Raw genomic sequence first — 18,802 nt, 5'->3', positions numbered from 1 at the left:
GCAAAATCTCACTAACTGTCCTGGCTGGAGACAATACACACCTCTTTAACCTGTGCTTGGCCCCCTCTTCACTCACATTGTCTGTACCTTTAAGACTTGATTACCTGTAAAGTCTCGCATTCCAACCATTATCTTGTAAATTGAGTGTGTGTCTTTATATGCCTTTTTTGAGAACACAAGTCCTCACTCACCTGATGAAGGAGCCTGAGACTCCAAAAGCTCGTGCTGCCAAATAAACCTGTTGGACTTTAACCTGGTGTTGTGAGACTTCTTATTCTGTCATCAAGCCAATTTTGTATCCATTTAGCTACCTCACCCTGGATTTAACCTTATGCAACAACCTACCATGTCCCTCCTATATTATATTTTTTATGTTTGAACTAGACTTACAATCTCCTGGCATGAATATTGTAATTTATATGAACAAATGTGACAATGACATTGAGAAACTGGTACATGAATGTATTATTTATTCCAACGAGTTGAGAAACCTATGACATTGGCTGTAATAAAGTTTTTGTACATTGTTCAACAAACTTGTATCATATTCATTTTTGCACTTAAAATATATTTAAGCCACCATTAAAGAACAGAGCGAAGAATTAGATTTTCATATGGCAACAGCACTGACAATTTCTGGCCTTTAATATTCTGCAAGCTCCACATGTCGGAAAAGACAGAGACAGTTGTTTTTACTCTGTCAGCAAATTAATTACTGCCTTGTAACTGCCATAGAACAGATCATATATCCTTCCTTGCATTATGTAACTTAGCAATAAAATACTTTTCATACTCTGATCAGCTGCAGATCAGAGGCTTGGTGTCAGGTTGCGTACATTGCACAAAACGAAGAAGAAAATTGGCAAAATGAAGAAACTATTAAATGCAGTAAGATGCACTTCTTTATTAGCCCGAAGTCCGACATGCAGGGAAAGCCAATGTGCTTAAATGTTTCCAAATCAAGTCACAAAAATCTACACAATTAACTTTTCTGAAATAGAGTGTACATTATCTCCTTGTAGAGATTTATATACCACGCATACCCAAATTAAGCGGGCTCTGGAGCAGATTGTTAAGATCTAAAACATAGAGGTTACTACACATACATCAGGGTACTGTTGGAATTTGGTCAGTTCAAACCACTCATTTTACAAGCAAGAAGCACTATATAATTCCTCTCCTTGTCCAGTCAGAACTCGCCCAACCATTTGTGCTAGTGAGTGGGAAGAATTGCTACTCCCAAGATGTCTTGACTGATCGAAGCTACCTTATTAATGATCAGTTTTTTGCTCCACACTGGCCCAATTTAAGAAAATCTTGATTACAAGAGGAAAAAAACCAAACGAGAATAGTACATATTTTTCCTAATAATTTCACCAGACAAGACTGTTCCGTAAAAGTGGGAACAGCAAAAACACTGCAATCTGTGGTGGGGGATGATGTCCCCTGTGCATGGGCACCCTGGCAGCGTCAGCCAAGGGGCAAAGTGCCCATGCCCAGAGGGCACCTTGGTACTGCCCGATGGGTAGTGCCAAGGGGACAGAGCCGAGGAAGCAATCAGTGAGGGTGGTGGGTCCCGCTGCCACTCTGCATGGGGATCAATGGGGGCAGGAGGGAGGAGGATCGCAACAGAAACCTCCAGACGCTGAAAGATGCCCTCATCGATCGACAGTTCCGACGTGCCACAACAAAAAACCACACCGACCTCCTCAGAAGACGGTCACTATTACTGAGACTAGATTTCAATTCCAGAATTTCTTTGGGGATTAATTAGCTAAATTTATTAACTCAGCCCTAAATCTGCTTCCCCCTTATTTTGAGGCCATGCCCCCTAATTCTGGTTTCACCTGCCAGTGGAAACAACTTTCCTGCTTCTATCTTATCTATTCCCTTCATAATCTCATATGTTTCTATAAGATCTCCCCTCATTCTTCTGGATTCCAATGAGTATAGCCCCAGTCTACTCAGTCTCTCCTCATAAGCCAACCCTCTCAACTCCGGAATCAACCTAGTGAATCTCCTCTGCACCCCCTCCAGTGCCAGTATATCCTTTCTCAAGTAAGGAGACCAAAACTGTACACAGTACTCCAGGTGTGGCCTCACCAGCACCTTACACAGCTGCAACATAACTTTGCTGTTTTAAATTCCATCCCTCTAGCAATGAAGTACAAAATTCTATTTGCCTTCTTAATTATCTTAATTGCACCTGCAAATCAACTTTTTGTGATTCATGCACAAGACACCCAGGTCCCTCTGAACAGCAGCAGGTTGCAATTTTTTATTATTTAAAATAATAGTCCATTTTGCTGTTATTCCTACCAAAATGGATGAACTCACATTTACCAACATTGTACTCCATCCCTTGCCCACTCACGTAGATTATCTATATCCCTTTGCAGACTTTCAGCGTCCTCTGCACACTTTGCTCTGCCACCCATCTCAGTGTCATCTGCGAATTTTGATACACTACACTTGGTCCCAACTCCAAATTATCTATGTAAATCGTAAACAATTGCAGGCACACCACTAGTTACTGATTGCCAACCAGAAAAACACCCATTTACCCCACTCTTTGCCTTCTGTTAGTTAACCAATCCTCTATCCATTCTAAAACATTGACTTAATAGGATGAAGGGTTATAGATAGGCCTAAAAGGTAGGGATATGTTCGGCACAACTTGTGGGGCCGAAGGGCCTGTTTTGTGCTGTAGTTTTCTATGTTTCTATTACCCGTAACACCGTGCACCTTTATCTTATGCAGCAGCCTTTGTTGCAGCACCTTGTCAAATGCCTTCTGGAAATCCAGATACACCATATCCACAGGTTCCCCATTGTCCATTGAGCAAATTAGTCAAACATGACCTGCCCTTCATGAACCTATGCTGCGTCTTCCCAATGGGACAATTTATATCCCAATGTCTCGCAATTTCTTCCTTGATGATAGATTCAAGCATTTTCCCCACTACAGAAGTTAAGCTAACCGGCCTATAGTTACCTACCTTTTGTCTACCTCCATTTTTAAACAGTAGCGACACATTTGTTGTTTTCCAATTTGCAGGAACCATAAGACATGGGATCAGAATTAGGCCACTTGGCCCATCGAGTCTGCTCCGCCATTCAATCATGGCTGATTTTTTTCTCATCCTCATTTTCCTGCCTTTTCCCCATAACCCCTGATCGCCTTATTAAGCAAGAACCCCTATCTATCTCTGTCTTAAAGATACTCAACGACTTGGCCTCCACAGCCTTCTGCGGCGAAGTGTTCCACAGATTCACCACTCTCTGGCTGAAGAAATTCCTCCTTACCTCTGTTTTAAAGGATCGTCCCTTCCGCCTGATGTTGTGCCCTCTGGTTCTAGTTTTTCCTACGAGTGGAAACATCCTCTCCACGTCCACTCTATCCAGGCCTCGCAGTATCCTGTAAGTTTCGATAAGATCCTCCCTCATCCTTCTAAACTCCAACGAGTACAGACCCAGAGTCCTCAACCGTTCCTCAAGAGACAAGCTCTTCATTCCAGGGATCGTTCTTGTGAACCTCCTCTGGACCCTTTCCAAGTAAGACGTCTCACAACACCAGGTTAAAGTCCAACAGGTTTATTTGGTAGCAAATACCATAAGCTTTCGGAGCGCTGCCCCTTCGTCAGATGGAGTGGATATCTGCTCTCAAACAGTGCACAGACACAGAAATCAAGTTACAGAATACTAATTAGAATGCGAATCTCTAAAGCCAGCCAGGTCTTAAAGGTACAGACAATGTGGGTGGAGGGAGCATTCAACACAGGTTAAAGAGATGTGTATTGTCTCCAGACAGAACAGCTAGTGAGATTCTACAAGCCCAGGAGGCAAGCTGTGGGGGTTACTGATAATGTGACATAAATCCAACATCCCGGTTTAGGCCGTCCTCGTGTGTGCGGAACTTGGCTATCAGTTTCTGCTCAGCGACTGCGCTGTCGTGTGTCGTGAAGGCTGCCTTGGAGAACGCTTACCTGAAGATCCAAGGCTGAATGCCCGTGCCAAGTTCCGCACACGAGGACGGCCTAAACCGGGATGTTGGATTTATGTCACATTATCAGTAACCCCCACAGCTTGCCTCCTGGGCTTGCAGAATCGCACTAGCTGTTCTGTCTGGAGACAATACACATCTCTTTAACCTGTGTTTAATGCTCCCTCCACCCACATTGTCTGTATCTCTAAGACCTGGCTGGCTGTAGGGATTCGCATTCTAATTAGTATTCTGTAACTTGATTTTGTGTCTGTGCACTGTTTGAGAGCACATTTCCACTCCATCTGACGAAGGAGCAGCGCTCCGAAAGCTTATGGTATTTGCTACCAAATAAACCTGTTGGACTTTAACCTGGTGTTGTGAGACTTCTTACTGTGTTCACCCCAGTCCAACGCCGGCATCTCCACATCATTCTTCCATTGAGCCAGTGTCTAATCCAATTTACTACCTCCCCAAGTATACCCAGCAACTGAAACCTTCCTAACTAACCTCCCATGAGGGACCTTGTCAAAGGCCTTGCTGAAATCCAGGTAGACAACATCCACCGCCTTCCCTTCATCCACTTTCCTGGTAACCTCCTCGAAAAACTCTAATAGATTGGTCAAACATGACCTACCACGCACAAAGCCATGTTGACTCTTCCTAATAAGTCCCTGTCTATCCAAATATTTGGAGATCCTATCCCTTATCACACCTTCCAATAACTTGCCCTCCACCAAAGTCAAACTTACTGGCCTATAATTTCCCGGATTTCTTTTGGAACCTTTTTTATACAACAGAACAACATGAGCCAGCCTCCAAGCATCCTGCACCTCCCCCGTGAATACTGACATTTTAAATACGTCTGCCAGGGCCCCTGCAAGTTCAACACTAGCTTCCCTCAAGGTCCGTAGGAATACCCTGTCCAGTCCTGGGGATTTATCCACTCTGATTGCCTCAAGACAGCGAGCACCTCCTCCCCTTTAATCTGTAAAGGTTCCATGACCTCCATACCTGTTTGCCCTATTTCCGTAGACTCCATGCCCGTTTCCTCAGTAAATACGGATGCAAAAAAACCATTTAGTATCTCCCCCATCTCTTTTGGTTCCATACACAGTCTACCACTCTGGTCTTCAAGAGGACCAATTTTATCCCTCACTATCCTTTTGCTCCTAACATACCTATAGAAGCTCTTTGGACTTTCCTTCACTCTGTCTGCCAAAGCAACCTCATGCCTTCTTTTAGCCGTCCTGATTTCCCTCTTAAGTAGCTTCTTGCACTTTTGATACTCCTCGAGCATCTGATCTGTTCCTTGCTGCCTGTACATTTCATACAACTCTCTCTTCCTCTTAAATCAGTGTTACAATCTCCCTCGAGAACCAAGGTTCCTCATTCCTATTTACTTTGCCTTTAATCCTGACAGGAACATACAAACTCTGCACTCTCAAAATTTCTCCTTTGAAGGCCTCCCACTTTCAATTTACATCCTTACCAGAGAACAGCCTGTGCCAATCCACACTTCCCAGATCCCTTCTCATTTCATCAAATTTGGCCTTTTTCCAGTTCAGAACTTCAACCTGCGGACCAGATCTGTCCTTATCCATGATCAGGTTGAAACTAATGGCATTATGATCACTGGATCCAAAGTGTTCCCTCACACTCACATCCATCACCTGCCCTAACTCATTTCCCAATAGGAGATCCAATATCACATCCTCTCTAGTTGGCACCTCTATATACTGATGTAGAAAATTCTCCTGGACACATTTTACAAACTCTTCCCCGTCTAAACCTTTAACAGTATGTGAGTCCCAATCTATATGTGGAAAATTAAAATCCCCTACTATCACAGCTTGGTGTTTCTTGCAGTTGTCAGCTATCTCGCTGCGGATTTGCTCCTCCAATTCTCGCTGACGATTGGGTGGTCTATAATACAACCCCATTAATGTGGTCATACCTTTCCTGTTTCTCAGCTCCACCCATAGAACATTACAGCGCAGGACAGGCCCTTCGGCCTTCGGTGTTGCGCCGACCAGTGGAACCAATCTAAAGCCCCTCTAATCTACACTATTCCAATATCATCCATATCTTTATCCAATAACCATTTGAATGCTCTTAATGTTGACGAGTCCACTACTGCAGCCAGCAGGGCATTCCACACCCTGACTACTCTCTGAGTAAAGAACCTACCTCTAACATCTGTCCTATATCTCTCACCCCTCAATTTAAAGCTATGTCCCCTCGTGCTAGCCAACACCATCCAAGGAAAAAGGCTCTCACTATCCACCCTATCTAATCCTCTGATCATCTTGTATGCCTCTATTAAGTCACCTCTTAACCTTCTTCTCTCTAACAAAAACAACCTCAAGCCCCTCAGCCTTTCCTCATACGATTTTCCCACCATACCAGGCAACATCCTGGTAAATCTCCTCTGCACCCTTTCCAACACTTCCACATCTTTCCTATAATACGGCGACCAGAACTGTACGCAATACTCCAAATGCGGCCGAACCAGAATTTTGTACAATTGCAGCATGACCTCCTGGCTCCGAAACTCAATCCCTCTACCAATAAAAGCTAACACACCGTACGCCTTCTTAACAACCCTATCAACCTGGGTGCCAACTTTCAGGGATCTATGCACATGGACACCCAGATCCCTCTGTTCATCCACACTACCAAGTATCTTACCATTAGCCCAGTACTCTGTATTCCTGTTACTCCTTCCAAAGTGAATCACCTCACACTTTTCCATATTAAACTCCATTTGCCACCTCTCAGCCCAGCTCTGCAGCCTATCTATGTCCCTCTGTAACCTGCCACTTCCCTCCGCACTGTCTACAACTCCACCGACTTTAGTGTCATCCGCAAATTTACTAATCCATCCTTTTACACCCTCATCCAGGTCATTAATAAAAATGACAAACAGCAGTGGCCCCAAAACAGACCCCTGCGGCACACTACTAGTAACTGAACTCCAGGATGAATATTTCCCATCAACCACCACCCTTTGTTTTCTTACAGCTAGCCAATTCTTGATCCAAACCACTAAATCACCCTCAATCCCATGTGTCCGTATTTTCTGCAAAAGCTTACCTTATCAACCGCTTTAGCCTCATCCACCTCTTTGGTCACCTTCTCAAAGAACTCAATAAGGTTTGTGAGGCACGACCGACCCTGCACAAAACCGTGCTGACTATCCCTAATCAAATTATTCCTTTCCAGGTGATTATAAATCCCATCTCTTATAATCCTTTCCAATACTTTGCCCACAACAGAAGTAAGGCTCACCGGTCTATAATTACCAGGGTTGTCCCTACTCCCCTTCTTGAACAAGGGATCAACATTTGCTATCCTCCAGTCTTCTGGCACTGTTCCTGTAGACAATGACGACACAAAGACCAAAGCCAAAGGCTCTGCAATCTCCTCCCTAGCCTCCCAGAGAATCCTAGGATAAATCCCATCCGGCCCAGGGGACTTATCTATTTTTACCCTTTCCAGAATTGCTAACACCTCCTCCTTATGAACATCAATCCCATCCAGTCCAACAGCCTGCATCTCAGTACTCCCCTCGACAACACTGTCCCTCTCCAGTGTGAATACCGACGAAAAATATTCATTTAGTGCCTCTCCTATCTCTTCAGACTCCACGCACAACTTCCCACTACTGTCCTTGACTGGCTCTAATCTTACCCTAGTCATTCTTTTACTCCTGACATACCTGTAGAAAGCTTTAGGGTTTTCCTTGATCCTACCTGCCAAAGACTTCTCATGTCCCCTCCTGGCTCTTCTTAACTCTTTCTTTAGGTCCTTCCTGGCTAACTTGTAACTCTCAAGCGCCCTAACTGAGCCTTCACGTCTCATCTTAACATAAGTCTCTTTCTCTTCACAAGAGATTCAACCTCCTTAGTAAATCACGGTTCCCTCACACGTCTTCTTCCTCCCTGCCTGACAGGTATATATTTATCAAGGACGCGTAGTAGCTGTTCCTTGAACAAGTTCCACATTACAATTGTGCCCATCCCCTGCAGTTCCCTTCCCCAACCTATGCCAGCTAAATCTCGCCTAATCCCATCATAATTTCCTTTCCCCCAGCTATAACCATATAAGCCATAGGGCCTCTGTAGACAAGCTCCCTAATCTATCCTGCCTGAGTACCACTGTAACATCTTCCCTGACCAACAATGCCACCCCCCCCCACCTTTTACCCCTCTGCCTCTATCCCGCCTGAAATATTGGAACCCCGGAACATTGAGCTGCCAGTCCTGCCCCTCCTGTAACCAAGTTTCACTAATGGCTATAATGTCATATTTCCATGTGTTTACCCACGCCTTCAGCTCATCTGCCTTCCCCACAATACTCCTGGCATTGAAATAGACACACCTCAAAAGGTTATTTCCACCACACTCAACCCTTCCATTTGTGATTTTACTTGAACTAACCTGTCTTTTTACCCCTGCTCCACTATCTGCTCTGGCACTCTGGTTCCCTGCCCCTGCAAATCTAGTTTAAACGCTCCCCAGTAACACTAGCAAACCTCCCTGCAAGTATATTGGTCCCCTTGTAGTTTAGGTGTAACCCGTCTCTCTTGTACAGGTCCCACCTGCCCCAGAAGAGGTCCCAATGATGCAAGAATCGGAAACCCTGTCCCCTACACCAGTTCCTCATGTTCATCCGCCCAAGCATCCTACTCCTACCCTCACTGGCACGAGGTACAGGTAGCAATCCTGAGATTACTACCCTCGGGGTCCTGCTTTTTAACTTCCTTCCAAGCTCTTTGTACTCACTCTTTAGGACCTCCTCACTCTTCCTACCTATGTCATTTGTACCGATGTGTACCACGACATCTGGCTGATCACCTTCCCACTTTAGAACGCTGTGCATGCGATCAGAGACATCCCTGACCTTGGCACCCGGGAGGCAACAAACCATGCGGGAGTCTCTGTCCCGACCACAGAACCTCCTGTCCGTACCTCTGACCATTGAGTCCCCTATCACTACTGCTCTCCTCTTCTTCCTCCCACCCTTTTGCGCTGTAGAACCAGACTCAGTATCAGAGTTCCGGCTGTCGCAGCTTGTCCCAGGCAAAGCATCTCCCACAACAGTATCCAATTTAGTATACCTGTTGTGGAGGGGTATGGCCACAGGGGAACCCGGCTCTGCCTGTCCTTTCACATTTCCATTTCCTCTCCTTACAGTAACCCAATTTCCTGTGCTTTGCTGCTTAGGTGTAACTAACTCCCTAAAGCTACTGTCTATAAACTCCTCATTTTCCCGAATTAGATGGAGGTCATCAAGCTCCTGCTCCAGTTCCCTAACACGTTTTGCTAGCAGCTGCAGCTGGATGCATCTTTTGCAGGTGTTGTCGCCAGGGATACCGGAGGTCTCCCTCATCTCCCACATCCTGCAAGAGGAGCATTCCAACATCTTTCCTGGCATTTTTTTTTACTCTGGGGAAAAACAAGAATAAACTTTCTGGGAAAAAAAAAACCTACTCTCGATTCTGCCTGTTCTCGCCGAAGCCCGTTGAGCCAAAGCCCTTCAGCTCTCACTCTGCTCCCTGCTCACTCCGCTGCCCGCTGAATAGTGCGGCCTGCTTTTCAACCTCCCGCACGCTAAAAAAAACACTCCAAAACACCCTTCCCAGAACACCCCGCGGCCTACTTCCGGTTTACAGTTTGAAACTTTTAAAAATAAATAAATAAATAAATAAAGCCCCCTAAAATGTAATTTAAAGGTCAATTTCTCACCCTAGCACTCCTGCAACAAATCACTCCTCCTTGCCTCGCTGCAGAAGAACAATGTTTTGCTTTTTTGCTGCCCTTGACTTCTCTCATCAGGATGGATGCCTCGACCCCCCCTTAGTATGTTTCCTCCTCCTTGGGATGAATTTCTGTTGTGCCTTCCAAATAACCCCCAAAAACTCCTGCCATTGCTGTTCCACTGTCTTCCCTGCTAGGCTCCCTTTCCAATCAACTCTGTCAAGCTCCTCCCTCATGTCTTTGTAGTTACCTTTATTTAATTGTAATACTGTTATATCTGACTCCAGCTTCTCCCTCTCAAACTGCAGAGTAAATTCTATCATATTATGGTCACTGCTCCCTAAGGATTCCTTCACCTTAAGTTCCCTAATCAAGTCTGCCTCATTACACATCACTAAATCCAGAATTGCCTGTCCCCTAGTAGGCTCTGTCACAAGCTGCTCCAAAAATCCATCTCTTAGACATTCCACAAATTCCTTTTCTTGGGATCCACTACCTACCTGATTTTCCCAGTCCACTTGCATATTGAAGTCCCCCATGATTATTGTAATATTGCCTTGTTTATATGCCTTTTCTATCTCCTGATTTATTTTCTGCCCCACATCCTGACTACTGCTAGAGAGCCTGTACGTAACTCCCACCAGGGTCTTTTTACCTGTGATTCCTCAACTCTACCCACAGAGATTCCATGCCTTCTGATCCTATATCACTTCTTGCTATCGATTTAACTTCATTCCTTACTAACAATGCAATCCCGCTCCCTTTGCCCATCCGCCTGTCCTTCCATTGGAAACATATCCTTGAATATTTAGATCCCAGTCCTGATCCCCTTGCAGCCACGTCGCTGTGATGCCCACAACATCGTACCGGCCAATTTCAATGTGCGCAATAAGCTCATTTACTTTGTTCCGTATACTGTGCGCATTTAGGTACAACACCCTCAAATTCTTGCATTGACCACCTCCCTTCTCATACTTGTCACCTTTTTGCTCTGCCTGAGCTTAGATTCCTACCACTTCTATACTCTCTGTTCTATTACATGGTCTGGAAACTTTACTAACCTCTCCTGAGCCCTCAGTTCCATTAACCTGCACTTCTACCCTCTCCTTTAACTTTGATTTTCTAATTCTCCATACAACTGAACCCTCCCGCCTCCACTATTTAATTTAAAGCCCCATCTACAGTGCTAGTTATACAATTCGCCAGGAATCCAGTCCGAGCACGATTCAGATGAAAACTGTCCCATTGGAACAGGTCCCCTCTTCCCCAATACTGGTGCCAATGTCCCATAAATTCAAACTCATTCCTCCCACACCAATCTTTGAGCCATGCATTTACCTCCTTAATCTTACTGACCCTGTGCCAGTTAGCTCATGGCTCAGGTAGTAATCCTGAATTTACAGAGTCATAGAGATTTACAGCATGAAACAGTCCCTTCAACCCAACTTTCCATGCCACCTTTTGTCCATGCCGCCCCTTTTTTAACCCCTAAGCTAGGCCCAATTGCTCATGTTTAGCCCATATCCCTCTATACCCATCTTACCCATGTAACTGTCCAAACGCTTTTTAAAAGACAAAAGTACCCGCCTCTACTATTACTTCTGGCAGCTTGTCCCAGACACTCACCACCCTCTGTGAAAAAATTGCCCCTCTGGACACTTTTGTATCTCTCCCCTCTCACTTAAACCTATGCCCTCTAGTTTTAGACTCCCCTACCTTTGGGAAAAGATATTGACTTTCCAGCTGATCTGTGCCCCTCGTTATTTTAGAGATCTACAAGATCACCCTTCAGCCTCCTACGCACCAGAGAAAAAAGTCCCAGTCTATACAGCCTCTCCTTATAACTCAAACCATCAAGTCCCGGTAGCATCCTAGTAAATCTCTTCTGCACTCTTTCTAGTTTAATAATATCCTTTCTATAATAGGATGACCAGAACTGTACACAGGTATTCCAAGTGTGGCCTTACCAATGTCTTCTACAATTTCAACAAGACGTCCCAACTCCTGTATTCAATGTTCTGACCAATGAAACCAAGCATGCTGAATGCCTTATTCACCAATCTGTCCACCTGTGACTCCAGTTTCAAGGAGCTATGAACCTGTACCCCTAGATCTCTTTGTTCTGTAACTCTCCCCAACGCCCTACCAACGCTCTACCATTAACTGAGTAAGTCCTGCCCTGGTTTGATCGACCAAAATGGGCGGCACGGTAGCACAGTGGTTAGCACTGCTGCTTCACAGCTCCAGGGTCCCGGGTTCGATTCCCGGCTCGGGTCACTGTCTGTGTGGAGTTTGCACATTCTCCTCGTGTCTACGTGGGTTTCCTCCGGGTGCTCCGGTTTCCTCCCACAGTCCAAAGATGTGTGGGTTAGGTTGATTGGCCAGGTTAAAAATTGCCCCTTAGAATCCTAAAATGTGTAGGTTAGAGGGATTAGCGGGTAAATATGTGGGGGTAGGGCCTGGGTGGGATTGTGGTCGGTGCAGACTCGATGGGCCGAATGGCCTCCTTCTGCACTGTAGGGTTTCTATGATTTCTATGACCTCTCATTTATCTAAATTAAACTCCATCTGCCATTCATCAGCCCACTGGCCCAATTGATCAAGATCCCGTTGCAATCCAAGATAACCTTCTTCATTGTTCACTATGCCACCAATCTTGGTGTCATCTGCAAACTTACTAACCATGCCTACTAAATTCTCATCCAAATCATTAATATAAATGACAAATAACAGTGGACCTAGCACCGATCTCGGAGGCACACCACTAGTTGCAGGCCTCCAGTTTGAAAACAACCTTCTCCAACCACCCACTGTCTTCTGTCATCCAGCCAATTTTGTATCCATTTGACTACCTCACCCTGGATCCCGTCAGATTTAACCTTATGCAACAACTTACCATGTGGTACCTTGTCAAAGGCCTTACTAAAGTCCATATAGACAACATCAACTGCACTGTCCTCATCTACCTTCTTGGTTACCCCTTCAAAAAACTCAATCAAATTTGAGAGACATGATTTTCCACTCAAAACCATGCTGACTGTCCCTAATCAGTCCTTGCCTCTAAAATTACTACCTTTTTGGTTCTGCTTTTTAATTTAGCTCCTTGTTGTTCATACTCCCTTAGCAGAACCTTTGCTCCTGTTCTATCTATGTCATTGATACCTACGTGGACCACGACAACTGGATCTTTACCCTCCCATTCCAAGTTCCTCTACAACCCAGGTGAGATATCCCAAACTCGAGCACCAGCCAGGCAACACAACCTTCGGGATTCTCGATCCTGGTCACAGAGATCGGTGTCAATGCCCCTAACTATACTATCCCCAATTACGACTACATTTTTTTTTGTCCCCCCACGTGAACGGCTCCCTGTACCACGGTGCCGTGGTCAGTTTACTCATCCTCCCTGCAGTACCCGTTCCCGTCCACACAGGGAGCAAGAATCTCGAACCTGTTGGACAAGTTCAGGGACTGAGGCTCCTGCAACCTTACCTCCTGGATCCCTCTACCCGCCTCACTCACAGCCACACCCTCCTTCCCTGTCCACTGGCCGAATTCAAGGTATTTAATCTAAGGGGTGTGACTTCCTCCTGGAACACAGTGTCCAGGTATCTCTCCCTCTCCCTGAAGAGTCGCAGCGTCCGAAGCTCAGAATCCAGCTCATCCACTCTGAGCCGGAGTTCCTCAAGCAACCAACACTTACTTCAGACGTGCTCACTGGGAACCACAATGGGGTCCACTGGCTCTCACATCATGCATGAACAACACATCACCTGACCCTCCATCTCTATTTTATTTAATTAGTTTTTAATTTGGTTTTAATTTTTGAAAAAATTATACATCTCCTTATTACCTCAGTTTCAACGCAATGTCTAACCAGTAATTTAAATGGGTTTTCATATTTAGTACAGCTCCCTATTAACCAATCAAATCACAGCCCTCCTGTGATGTCACTTTTAAGTTTTTTTAGTCCAGTTTCAGAGAATTAAGAGTAACACTTACTGACCAATCAGCATTCTCCCTTGTAGCCTCTGCTGCCTGTTTCACCTAACTCTGTTTTCACCCAACTCCAAAAGCACTCCTCTTAGTCAGGCAGCACTCACCGTGCAGTCACCCCAGAGTCCAGCAAATTTTGGTAAATTCCCACCAGTGCATTTGCCATTTCCCCACCATCTCTTTTAATACCCTGGGATGCATTCCATCAGGACCAGGAGACTTGTCTACCTTTAGCCCCATTAGCTTGCCCAACACTACCTCTTTCATGATAATGATAGTTTCTAGGTCCTCACCTGCCATAGCCTTCTTGTCATCAATTTTTGGCATGTTATTTACGTCTTCCGCTGTGAAGACTGACACAAAATACCTGTTCAATACCTCAGCCATTTCCTCATTTTCAGTTATTACATCCCCTTTCTCATCCTCTAAAGGACCAATGTTTACTTCAGCCACTCTTTTTTGTTTTGTATCTGAATAAACAGTATTATGAGCTGGCATGAAATGCTGCAGACCAGTGAAGATGATTATTTTCTGCAGATTATTACCCGTGTGATATTTTGAATGAAGATTTCTTTTGGCTCTTCTCCATTTGGATCAGCTACTTCAAACTGGTCTCCAAAGTCACAGAACACACGACAGAACACTCCATATACATCAGCGCTAATGAACTGGAAAATAAAATGTACAGAATTTCCATTGATAAATCATTAAGGTGTACATTGGGAGTTCAAAATTAAAAAATTCAAGTTCCTGATTGCCTTCAGACTGTGACCCATGCTGTATATGGACATAGTAAGAAGTCTCACAACACCAGGTTAAAGTCCAACAGGTTTATTTGGTAGCAAATACCATAAACCTGTTGCTACCAAATAAACCTGTTGGACTTTAACCTGGTGTTGTGAGACTTCTTACTGTGCTTACCCCAGTCCAACGCCGGCATCTCCACATCATGTATATGGACATAGACAATGATTCCAAACTGCAATTTTAAACAAGCTTACAATGTGCTTGCAGCCACAGAGAGCATTAATCCTTGGTTCAAGGAAGAGAAATCAAATGTTATTTTTAATCCAATAAATCTGGGATATTCAAATGCCAAACAAATCTGTTTTAAAATGACTGTGGAAGTTTGGAATAATGCAAAAGACAAACAGAAAGCGGCTACAGAGAAAAAGAGAAACTAAGAACAGAATAAGAAACCAAATGTGGCAGATAAGAAAAAAGCAGTGTGTCATTCAGTTAATTATTTGTTGCCCCTCATCTCTCTGATCTACTCCAGCCCAGAAACCTCTAAGGTACATGCACTCATCTAAATCTGATCCTAGAGTATCTCTGATAATAATCACTCGATCACTGGTATCTGTGCCTTAAACTGCCTCGGCTCCAACATGTGGAATACTGGTTTGTAGTTGTTTTGAAAGGCTGGTGCTGCATTGCAAAATAATCCAGATCAATATAAACCTATCACACACCACATGATCAAGATCACTACTTCACGCTAGATTCTAGACAGGCAAAACAACATATTCCCATTGCATTGGTTTCAGGCATATCTTGAACAAAATGTTTTCCAATATGTATCGCTTTACCTCAGTGGTTGGTAAGCTGACGGAGAAGATCCTGAGGGACAGGATTTATGAGCATTTAGAGAGGTTTAGTATGCTCAAGAATACTCAGCATGGCTTTGGCAAAGGCAGATCGTGCCTTACGAGCCTGGTGGAGTTCTTCGAAAATGTGACTAAACACATTGACGAAGGGAAAGCGGTAGATGTGGTTTATATGGATTTTAGCAAGGCGTTCGATAAGGTCCCCCATCAAAGGCTTCTAGAAAAAGTGAGAGGGCATGGGATCCAAGGGGCTGCTGCCCTGTGGATCCAGAACTGGCTTGCCCAAAGGACAGTAAGAAGTTTAACAACACCAGGTTAAAGTCCAACAGGTTTATTTGGTAGCAAAAGCCACACAAGCTTTCGGAGCTCCAAGCCCCTTCTTCAGGTGAGTGGGAATTCTGTTCACAAACAGGGCCCTGTTTGGTGTATGGTGTGCTGGCCTTTATCAATCGAGGGATTGAGTTTAGGAGTCCGGGGATAATGATGCAGCTATACAAGACCCTCGTCAGACCCCACTTGGAGTACTGTGCTCAGTTCTGGTCATCTCACTATAGGAAGGATGTGGAAAAGATTGAAAGGGTGCAGAGGAGATTTACAAGGATGTTGCCTGGATTGAATGGCATGCCTTATGAGGATAGGCTGAGGGAGCCCGGTCTTTTCTCCTTGGAGAGACGTAGGATGAGAGGAGACCTAATAGAGGTATATAAGATGTTGAGAGGCATAGATCGGGTGGACTCTCATAGGCTTTTTCCCAGGGTGGAAATGGCTGCTACGAGAGGACACAGGTTTAAGGTGCTGGAGGGTAGGTACAGGGGAAATGTTAGGGGGAAGTTTTTCACACAGAGGGTGGTGGGCGAGTGGAATCGGCTGCCATCAGTGGTGGTGGAGGCAAACTCAATAGGGTCTTTTAAGTGACTCCTGGATGAGTACATGGGGCTTAATAGGATGGAGGGTTATAGGTAGGCCTAAAAGGTAGGGATATGTTCGGCACAATTTGTGGAGCCGAAGGGCCTGTTTTGTGCTGTAGTTTTCTATGTTTCTATGTAAATTATGCACCAGGTTTAAGATTAAAGCATCGCTTGAAAATTGGACAGAATGACATATTGTATGAAACACTCTATAATATACATCTCATACACACTGCATCCAACATATTACTTTGATAATAGGGTACAGGAGAAGATCAACACCCAGACGTTAACACGCTTTTAAACCCAAGTGAAGAACCTCATTGGCCTGCAGGTGAGAGTGGAGTAACACGGTCCCAAGGCCCACCTCCATCTTACTCCTGGCAAATGTCCAGTCTCGGGAAAACAAACTAGATAAACTTAAAGCCAGACTCATTTTTCAAAGGGAACTTAGAGACTGCTGCGTACTCTGTTTCATGGAGACATGGCTCACTCCTGCTTCACCGGACTGAGTCCTACAACCAGAGGGCTTCTCAATCCATCGAATGGACTGTACAGCGGCTTCAGGCAAGCCTAGGGGAGATGAGGTCTGCCTTCCAATCAACACCTAGAGGTAACAGCACTAGAACATAGAACATTACAGCGCAGTACAGGCCCTTCGGCCCTAGATGTTGCACCGACCAGTGAAACCACTCTAAAGCCCATCTAACCTACACTATTCCTATATCATCCATATGTTTATCCAATGACCATTTAAATGCCCTTAATGTTGGTGAGTCCACTACTGCTGCAGGCAGGGCATTCCACGCCTTTACTACTCTGAGTAAGGAACCTACCTCTGACATCTGTCCTATATCTATCACCCCTCAATTTAAAGCTATGTCCCCTCGTGCTAGCTGATGAATTTCTGCTCCCCGGGCCTAGAATACCTGATGCTAAAATGCTGCCCCTACTACCTTCTGTGGGAATTGACTTCTTATCCTGACAGCATGTTAACATCCCATCCCATGCGGACCTGAAGACTGCACAGTATACACCAGCACAGTAGTCTTGAAATGAAACATCCCGAGGGCTTTTTCATCTTGTGGAGATGCCGGCGTTGGACTGGGGTAAACACAGTAAGAAGTTTAACAACACCAGGTTAAAGTCCAACAGGTTTATTTGGTAGCAAAAGCCACACAAGCTTTCGAGGCTCTAAGCCCCTTCTTCAGGTGAGTGGGAATTCTGTTCACAAACAGAACTTATAAAGACACAGACTCAATTTACATGAATAATGGTTGGAATGCGAATACTTACAACCAATCCAGTCTTTAATTAAAGACTGGATTGGTTGTAAGTATTCGCATTCCAACCATTATTCATGTAAATTGAGTCTGTGTCTTTATAAGTTCTGTTTGTGAACAGAATTCCCACTCACCTGAAGAAGGGGCTTAGAGCCTCGAAAGCTTGTGTGGCTTTTGCTACCAAATAAACCTGTTGGACTTTAACCTGGTGTTGTTAAACTTCTTACTGTTTTTCATCTTGGCCAGAGACTTCAATCATGCCAGGCTCAAGAGCGTCCTATCAAGATACCACCAACATGTCTCCTGTTCCACCAGAGGCCCAAACATTCTAGACCACTGCTACAAATATCAAACCGCCCCATCACCCGCCCACATTTTGCTAAATCAGACCACAAGGCTGTGCTCCTGCTCCCGGCTTACAAGCAAAAACTGAAACGGGAGGATCCATTAAAGAAAGTCGGGCAATGTTGGTCCGAGGAATCGGATGATCTCCTGCGGGACTGCTTCAAGTTAGTAGGCTGGTCAATATTTAAAAACTCAGTGACCAACCTGAATGAGTATGCCACCACAGTAACTGACTTCATTAGTAAGTGTGTCAAAGAAGCAAATCTGTGTGTTTCGCAACCGGAAACCATGGATAAACAGGGATATCCACTGCTTGCTAAAGTCCAGGTCTGAGGCGTTCAAGTCAGGCGACGCTGACCTATAGAAGAAATTCAGATATGATCTAAGGAGATCCATCAAAGATGCCAAAAGACAGTACCGGACCAAGCTACAGTCCCAGGCTAGCCACACAGACTCCCACTGACTATGGCAAGGTCTGCAACACATAACAGGCTACAAGATGAAGGCATGTAAAATTGCCAGCATCAATGCATCCCTCCCCGATGAGTTCAACGCATTCTATGCCCATTTTGAGCAAAACGTCAGCGAGAGCTCGCCCTCCACTCCGGAAGCCTCGGACGAACCTGTATCTGAGGTCACCATCGCTGACATCAGAGCAGCCTTTTCGAAAGTTAACCCACGGAAAGCAACTGGCCTGAATGGGGTACCCAGACGGGCACTCAGATCCTGCACGGACGAGCTAGCGGGGGTATTCGCAGACATCTTTAACCTCTCTTTACACCAACTTGAGGTCCCTATTTGCTTCAAGAAGACGACCACCATTCCAGTACCAAAGAAAAACAAGGCAGCGTGCCTTAATGACTATCGCCCGGTGGCACTAACATCCATCATTATGAAGTGCTTCGAAAGATTAGTCATGG

General features: G+C 44.9%; 1 protein-coding gene across 4 annotated transcripts in view; it reads right to left on the bottom strand.

Moving 5' to 3' along the window:
* uba6 (ubiquitin like modifier activating enzyme 6) overlaps positions 1-18,802 on the bottom strand; it is a 258,666-nt gene that overhangs the window by 161,902 nt on the left and 77,962 nt on the right. For all 4 annotated transcript variants that reach the window (XM_078214148.1, XM_078214151.1, XM_078214150.1 and 1 more), the window contains one exon: positions 14,285-14,407. In XM_078214148.1, coding sequence (XP_078070274.1) covers positions 14,285-14,407 — 123 coding nt within the window. The remainder of the gene's footprint in view (positions 1-14,284; positions 14,408-18,802) is intronic.

The sequence above is a fragment of the Mustelus asterias genome, chromosome 6 (assembly GCF_964213995.1).
Source record: "Mustelus asterias chromosome 6, sMusAst1.hap1.1, whole genome shotgun sequence".
Lineage (NCBI taxonomy): Eukaryota > Metazoa > Chordata > Chondrichthyes > Carcharhiniformes > Triakidae > Mustelus > Mustelus asterias.
This window is presented reverse-complemented; position numbering and strand designations above follow the sequence as displayed.